Raw genomic sequence first — 7,716 nt, 5'->3', positions numbered from 1 at the left:
TTGCCTCTTTTTTTGCTAAATGCAGATATGTATGAAGAACTTTTTGAAATTTCAGCTTGATGTATCAAATACTATCTGAGATTTAAAAAAAAAAAAAAAAAAAGAAAAAGGAAAAGAAAAAAAACAAACAATCGCTCATTGGTCAGCTGGGAGTCTATCCTGGTGATGGCAGGGTTCACCCTGGACACATCAACAGCCCATTACACTTAGAGACAGACAACCAGCACACTCACATTCACGTCTACAGACGATTTAGAATCACTAGTTAACCTCAGCATGTTTTTGGACTGTGGGAGGAAGCCGGAGAACCCAGAAAGAATCCACAGATTGGCCAGATTCAAACCTAGGACCTTCAAACTGTGAGGCAACAGTGCTATGTTATAAATGTGGCACTTTAATAATTAAAAAAAGTGTTGACTGTGAACATAATCCAACCTGTGATCATGTTAAAAGACAGTCCTGCTTTACACTAGTTTTCTGAGTGATTTAGTTGTTGGACAGTTGTATGTTATGAAACCTTTACTGACTTCTGGACATCCCTTTACTCTAGTTTGGGAAACGTGTTTGCAAAGCAGTGTGTTTGATAAGCAAACACAGAGGCTGAGTGGATCAACATGTGGCTTAGCGTTGTCTGCACTGTAGGCACTGACTCAGGGGCGGCTACATGTGGCAGGAAAGTAATTGGTCAGTGAAATCAATATAGGACAGAAATGAGAGACAAAGAGGCACCAGAGCTCCTACTGAGCCACGATGAAGACACTGTGTGTTGCTGTTGTTGTGCTGAGTCTCATCTCAGTATGTCAGGCTGCATCATTGGCCTGTGAGAAGCTGATGAAGCCAGCAGACAAAGCTATAGATGTAAGTCTGTTTCCATACTGATTACCAACATTGCATTTTAAACTGCTTTGTCAGACAACAACTAAACTAAACAAGTGAAGAAACTATTCACAAAAAGTAAATTCCTTGCTAAAAATCCACAATCTTCTCTTCTTTTATGTCAGTTTTCTGGAAAATGGCGCTACATAGCTATTTCCACAGAGGTCTGTTTGGCTACAACATTAGTCGATGTTTTTTTGTGGCCAAGTGCTGAAGTGGATATTACAGCTAAGGACACACCAAACATCTACAACGCCAACGTCAATTATAAAGTGTAAGAAATCTATCTACTTCAATTGGCAAAATGCTTCACACAGTCAAAGCATTTGTATATCTTGTTATGGATAGTTGTTCTGTCAGGTGTCAAATCTTAAACAAATCCCCTGCAGGTATGGAATGTGCTACAATGAGTCACTGCCACTTTACTATGCGAACCACAACGTGTTTAATGTCGACAGCAACAGTAAGAGTTTTGTTTAATACACTGTATGTGCTTTTGTCTTTTTGTCTCTTTCAAACATTTACACTGTAGACTACTGACCCTGCTTATTCACACACTTGCTCCCATTCATTCTATCCCATTAACACACACGATGGAAAAAAAACAAAACAAAAAAGAAAACAACAAAATAAATTACTAACAATTTACAGAGGCAATAGTAATCCACTAAAACAGAGCTGTTGCAACTATTAAAACTTTAGGTTTTAATGTTACTGTGATTATTGTGTTTCTTATTGTATATTCATTTTTAATGTTGTGAATCAGGTGTGGAATTATAGTAATATAGTTTAATTTATGATCACATTCTTTCCAACAGATGCTCCAATAGGCCAAGCAGATGTGATGCTGCAAACTGGTTGTCCTGACTGTCTTGTTGTAAAGGGGTCCGACTTCATGAACACTCTTACGCTCTTCAGTAAGAACAACAGAGGGATAGAATCTGAAAATATGTAATGAGATTTTAAATATCGGTGACATAGCGTAAATGAGACGATACTCTCTCTGGGAGATTCATTTCCTGCCTTCAGATCATTCATAATTGAAAAAATAATGAGTTAACTATAACCTATAATATACAGTATATGTGTGTGGTGAACAAGCTAATGAAGTGAACAAATATTACAATTATTTCGGATTAACATGTGCTAATTTTGAATGACAAATCTGAATATGTGCTATATAAATATAGATATCTGTGCAGTGTTTAAGGAGGTCTAGTTTTGTGAAGACAGGAAATCCTCACATGGCTTGTATCTCAGACGTGTCACTTCCTCACCAGGTAAGAGAAAGAGCGTAGATGCTGCTGAAATGAAGGAGTTTGAGACACAAGTTGAGTGTCTTGGCTGGTCCAAGCCCCTAGTTTTTAACACAGATCACGGTGAGACTTTTACCACATGTTTAAGGAATTTTAAAAACCTCTGAAATGACTTCTCTCAAACATATGTTACATATATACCCATGTAGTTAGTGTAGACAAAAATAGCAGGATGTTGCTGATGTTCTTTAAAAAAAAAACACACACACACACACACACACACATTGCTAATGTTTTACTACAATAGTGCCATGATTTTACTATTACGTTTACTAAGTACTTTTTACAAATCAGCTTGCACATTAAACAAATTGTGTAGATTGTTGATATTTATTGTCTGTTTCAATCTCCCTTTCTAATTTCCATGTACAGATTATGAAAACTGCAAGTCTCTTGATGATGATACGGCTGATGTGGAAACGATGCAAAGCTACTTTAACGAGATGTCTAAAAGGGTGACAAACATGAGTCACAAATTAATCCGGTGTATCATAGAAATTATTCTTTGCCAGATTATCACCTTTTTTCAGAAGTAAGTAGCCTTTGCTTGATGAGCCTTGTTTAGATGGTGTAAGACATGAATGTCATTTTTCATCACTGAATTGGAATGCAAATAAAGACAATGTTGCTATTTCTCTTCCTTCAGAAGTGCATGTGTGAATCACAGCAACTACAAGCTTGGTATGTGCATTCATGTGTGCTTACAAGTCTGTTTGGTTTTATCTAAAAACATGTCTACAGCTGTGTCAGTGATTCTGTGAGGCTGTACTTTGACACCAAGGTTATTTGAGCCAATAACTGCTAACATAATGGTGATGCTAACATGCTGATGCTAAACAGGTTTAATGTTTACCACGTTCATTCGGTGACGCAACAGTAGGTACACAACATTCACAGTTCAGTAGGTTGCTGTTTAGTACATTGTGCTAAATGGTTTTCTTTGATGTGAAATTATTATCATTATTATTATTATTATTATTATTATTATTATTATTGTTATTATTATTATTAGCAGTAGTAGTAATATTGATAATAACATCAGGGCTGCAAGGTGGAGCAGTTGGTAGCACTGTTGGCTCACAGCAAGAAGGTCGCCGGTTCGCGTGGAGTTTGCATGTTCTCACCGTGCAGCGTGGGTTCTCCAGCTTCCTCCCACACAGTCCAAAAACATGTTGAGGTTGATTGGTGATTCTAGATTGTCTGTGAGTGTGAATGTGAGAGTGCTTGGTTGTCTGTCTCTAAGTGTAGCCCTGTGATAGACTGGTGACCTGTCCAGGGTGTCCCCTGCCTTCACCCTAAGTCGGCTGGGATAGACTCCAGCCCCCCATGACCCTGGTGAGGATTAAGCAGTGTGTAGATGATGGATGGATGGATGATATCAAATATTATTATTTTGATAACAATAATTATTATTATCGTTGTTAATGATAATAATAACAATCATCATCATCATCATCATCATCACCATCATCGCTACTATAATAATAATTTTATTTTTATTATAGATTTTTTTCTACATTTAATTGTGGGACCTGCTGCTCCACTATAGCCATGTCCACACAGGTCCATTTGGTTTCCGCATTAGTATATGATGTTGAATTGTAAAATGAACCTAACATCTAGAATTTAAACAATAAGGTTAAAATGGGGAATTAAAGTAGTTGTAATGCTTTGTCTTATTAAATATTTCTTAGATATGAGGTGTAGCTTTTTGTTCATACAGAACATCAAGTTTTGACATAACCAGAAAGAGGTTTTGTTTAATAAGTATAGTCTGTGTACAGATGATGTGACTGTATGTCTCTTTGCCTGCAAACTAATAAGATCAGCAGGCAAATATGGATACTTGTGAACCATTTTGAAACTACATTTGTGTGTTATCAGGTTTTGAACAGCAGCTGTTCGTACCTTTGGGGAAGTCAGTTTGATGTTTAAATATAGTTGATGTACTGCATCTTGACAGAAGTTACAAGAAGAAATATTTACAATGATATTTGTGCAAGAAATACCGTGACAGTCGTCTTATTCAATGGAAGAATGAAATTATGGTTGTGTAATTGGTACTAGCAGTTTTCTTATTTTTACAACACATGTCCTAGATTTGCTGCAGCAGAGCAGACCTCATTATGACGAGCTGTGACTTAATAAACATGGTTTGTGTTTACCTCAGTCGAGTCATGCAGATAGTTTTGCTTCCATTTTCTTTGAGACCATCATTGCTGAGCTATTTGCTCACATTATAATACATGAATAGAAATTGGCTTGTGCTGCTGCAAGCACTGAGAAATTGCTTTTTTAAAATTCACAAGCAATTCATCTTAACACAAACAATGCCCACTGTGAACAGTCGTAATGGGAAGAATGACATGGACTACGTGGAAGGAGATTAGAAGCAAACAAAATGAGGTAAATCAGGATGCATAAAGAGGGTAAAACATTGAAATGCTCTGCACACAGTGACTCAAAGCCTTTTTATCTATTCAAATGATGAACATACATAAATTCATCTCTATGCCACATTAGCATAGCAGCGTAGCATAAACTAAAGAGATTTGATTGTTGGCAAATCTTTGCAACCTAATGATTTCTTTGTACAAACTGAAATATTGTTTTTGTCATAATATTTAATAATGTTCTTACATGTGTATTATCAAGTGCTTTAAAGTGTGTACATTACAGAGTATAGAGATCAGCTTTACTTGCCTGGTAAAAGTGGCAGAAACTCTCTCTTCCTTGTAGGCTTGAAACTACACTTTAAATAGAAGACATTGTGGAAAGTACACTTCTCCATTTAATGTAGAGCCAGATAAGAATATTGATTTTCTTGTGTATCCAATACAGAGTTCAAACATACCCTACTATAGAAAGAGCATTTCGGTCACTTAGCTTAAAGGCTAACATGAAGAAAAACAAAAACTAAATGAAGTGAAAAAACAAAGGGCTCAACTATGATACAGTGAACCTATAAAAATACAATGCATTACACAAACAACAGCAACTAATAAACAAAAAAATAAAGTAAAATATATAAAAGATTTAATATGCTGAATAGAATAGATACTACAGAGTCAAGGAAAATGTATCGATTTTCTTTTTTCTTAACAATGCGGATGTTTAGTCATGGGTCAAAGGTGTGACCATTAAGAAGAAACACACACACAAACAAGGAAATCTGCATTCAGTACCATTTGCTCACACTGTGAATGTTACTGCTGGGATTGTTGTCCGTCTGAGTTGTCTGAGATCCTTGATTTTCTGCTGCACGTGAAAAACACTGTCGCCAGATCCTCAGAAATGCCGTCTTGATTTTCTGTACTTTGAATGCATACACAACTGGGTTGACAGCTGAGTTAGCATGAGAAAGCACAATGCCAACATGGAACGCTGAGATCGGCACATCAGTTGGTTTACCAAAGTAAACAATGCAGTTCATTAAGTGGAGAGGGAGCCAGGACAGAGCAAACAGAGCCAAGACCAGGGACAGAGATCGTGCAAGCTCCTTCTCTTTCTTCATGTAGCTCTCAGACTGTTTTGGGGTAACGCTGCCTGGTTTCTCTCGAAGGTTGCCTCGAATAGTACAGAAGATATAGCTGTACAATACAATCATCACCAACAGAGGTGTGAGGTTGCAGAGGAAAAAGTTGAAGTACACCAGGTACGACATGGGGATGACGGCTATGAACTGGCAGACGATTGTAGAATTGACAGACTCTGACAGGTTTTTGTGGTTGTACCATCCGAGTGTGGGAGTGAAGCTCAGTGGCACTGCAACAAGCCAACATGCAGCGACCACCAGATAAGAATGTCTCTGGGTTACAGTCCTTTTGTACCTATACATTTAAAAAACAAAAACAAAGAAGAATTGTTTATGTATTTGTGTGTTCTGTGTGGTGTCAAAAAAATACTAAAACAAATTAAAGTAGTATAGCAACGTTTGAGTATAAAAAAATGCCAAGTGTAGTGATGTAAATGAAAGTGTTAGCGACAAATAAATGGTTTGGGTGATAAAATTATTTTAAATGTGAAGGTAGGCTAAAGTGATACAATACTGAATCCCTGACCCTGTCTGTGCTATTTTACAGCTATCTCCAAGAAGCCTTAGTAGGTGTGAATAATCTTACCTGAGAGGGACGTACACCCGGAAGAACCGGTCCACTGCAATAGCCAGAAGAGACAGGACTGAAACTAGAGTCAACAGGATGACCACACAGCTGATGAAGAGACAAGTGTGGAATGAAGTCTTCACTCGTCCATCAACAACAACAGCCAGTGGTATGGCCACGCAGCCAACCATGAAGTCAGCCACAGCCAGAGACACAATAAGGCAGAAGGTGGGCTGCTGAATGCTTTTACTGGTCCACAGCGCCAAAATAACCAACAAGTTACCGAGACAGCAGCTAACAGCGATGAGCACTTCCACCAACATGTAAATAACTTCTCCAGCATTCATCGTGCCTCCTATGAAGCAAATATCTGATGGTTGCTGTTGCAGCGTATCTGAGTCTGAGCCTGACTGTGCTGTGTGCTCTTCTGAATCCTCTGAGGAAGTTCTTCCTCTCAACGCACATCTACAATTGATCTATATGTCTAGAAGTAAAAAGCAACCTCTAGTATCGTTGCAAGTGGTTTATGTGAGCTGGTAATAAATAGACAAGCTGTCTAAAACATAAGACGCTACAAAACCACATCCTTGATGAAATGCAGTGTGGCTGTTCAAAGAGATCTATATGCACATACGTTCCCTGGCGTGAGCATTTGGTTATTTATGTGGGTTAGGCATATTAGTGTGAAATACATTTCCGCTTATTTAAGCTTCTTCTGGTTTCCAGTGCAAGTGCAGCAAATGAGGGTGCACACAGACTTTTCCAAAATTACAAACCGTCAACTGATTTGTGTTGAATTGGTACTCTAATAATAAGAGTCTCTTTCTTTCCATCACTTAGAGGAACATTTTCATTTTGTAAAACAATCTCTGTAGCTAAATTTAGGAGCTTCCGTGAACATGATTCTTGCTTTGCTAGTTCTTCAACTCTCCACAAATAGATCATGTAAGCCTGTTCTTGAAAACCAAGTGACAATGTATAAAGTGTGACATGGTATCTGTATATAGACTTGTAACAATAGAACATGTGAATTTACAGACAAATCTGGGCTAACATTCGGCCAGCTTTGATACACTCCCACATTAGATAACACTGTACTGACATAATGTAGTCCACCTCTCCAGGGGCTGGTTTTGCAAATATTGTTTAGATTGATCTATGGAGCTGAACCAGTTTAAAGGTTGTCCATAGATTACCCTAACGCACTTTCACCAAAAGGTAGAATGGTTTATTTTAACTCTAAAACTTTAGCCAACCTGCCCTCATGCTAAACTCTGGCTCATGACACTCTGTTCATCTCCTGTCATTTGCATCTGTCTGCAGTTTCCTGTTCATTGTTTCTTACCCAAAATAGAGGCGACTACCAAAGCATCCAAGTTTTTGTATTCCTACAAACTTTGCTTCATTTCCAACAATATCCT

At 37.8% G+C, this 7,716-nt stretch overlaps 3 protein-coding genes across 3 annotated transcripts in view; 2 read left to right on the top strand and 1 right to left on the bottom strand.

The window, feature by feature from the left end:
- The first annotated feature begins 787 nt into the window (after window positions 1–787).
- Window positions 788–2,832, top strand: LOC103356215 (uncharacterized). The gene is made up of 6 exons (XM_008280295.1): window positions 788–858; window positions 1,002–1,150; window positions 1,266–1,339; window positions 1,695–1,793; window positions 2,157–2,255; window positions 2,565–2,832. The coding sequence occupies exons 1-6, from the start codon at window positions 832–834 to the stop codon at window positions 2,726–2,728; spliced, it is 612 nt and encodes a 203-aa protein (XP_008278517.1). The 5' UTR covers window positions 788–831; the 3' UTR covers window positions 2,729–2,832.
- A 2,538-nt stretch (window positions 2,833–5,370) lies between these two features.
- On the bottom strand, window positions 5,371–6,642 carry LOC103356263 (adenosine receptor A1-like). Its single transcript, XM_008280352.1, has 2 exons — window positions 6,314–6,642; window positions 5,371–6,022 (listed from the first exon to the last, which is right to left on the bottom strand). Exons 1-2 carry the CDS (start codon window positions 6,640–6,642, stop codon window positions 5,371–5,373), a joined length of 981 nt encoding a protein of 326 aa, XP_008278574.1.
- Window positions 6,359–7,716, top strand: part of LOC103356200 (adenosine receptor A1-like) — a 711,380-nt gene continuing 710,022 nt past the window's right edge. The window contains exon 1 of the mRNA XM_008280276.1: window positions 6,359–6,418. The gene's annotated coding sequence lies outside the window, so the exon portion shown is untranslated. The remainder of the gene's footprint in view (window positions 6,419–7,716) is intronic.

This window comes from Stegastes partitus, unplaced genomic scaffold, assembly GCF_000690725.1.
Source record: "Stegastes partitus isolate 25-593 unplaced genomic scaffold, Stegastes_partitus-1.0.2 Scaffold5, whole genome shotgun sequence".
Classification (NCBI taxonomy): domain Eukaryota; kingdom Metazoa; phylum Chordata; class Actinopteri; family Pomacentridae; genus Stegastes; species Stegastes partitus.
This window is presented reverse-complemented; position numbering and strand designations above follow the sequence as displayed.

Coding starts and splice junctions, on each gene's coding strand:
- LOC103356215 (XM_008280295.1), top strand. CDS start 832: ATGAAGCCAGCAGACAAAGCTATAGAT. Junction 859..1,001: donor CAGCAGACAAAGCTATAGAT/GTAAGTCTGTTT, acceptor CTTTTATGTCAG/TTTTCTGGAAAATGGCGCTA. Junction 1,794..2,156: donor GAACACTCTTACGCTCTTCA/GTAAGAACAACA, acceptor CTTCCTCACCAG/GTAAGAGAAAGAGCGTAGAT.
- LOC103356263 (XM_008280352.1), bottom strand. CDS start 6,642: ATGAATGCTGGAGAAGTTATTTACATGTTGGTGGAAGTGCTCATCGCT. Junction 6,023..6,313: donor CGGGTGTACGTCCCTCTCAG/GTAAGATTATTC, acceptor TTAAATGTATAG/GTACAAAAGGACTGTAACCC.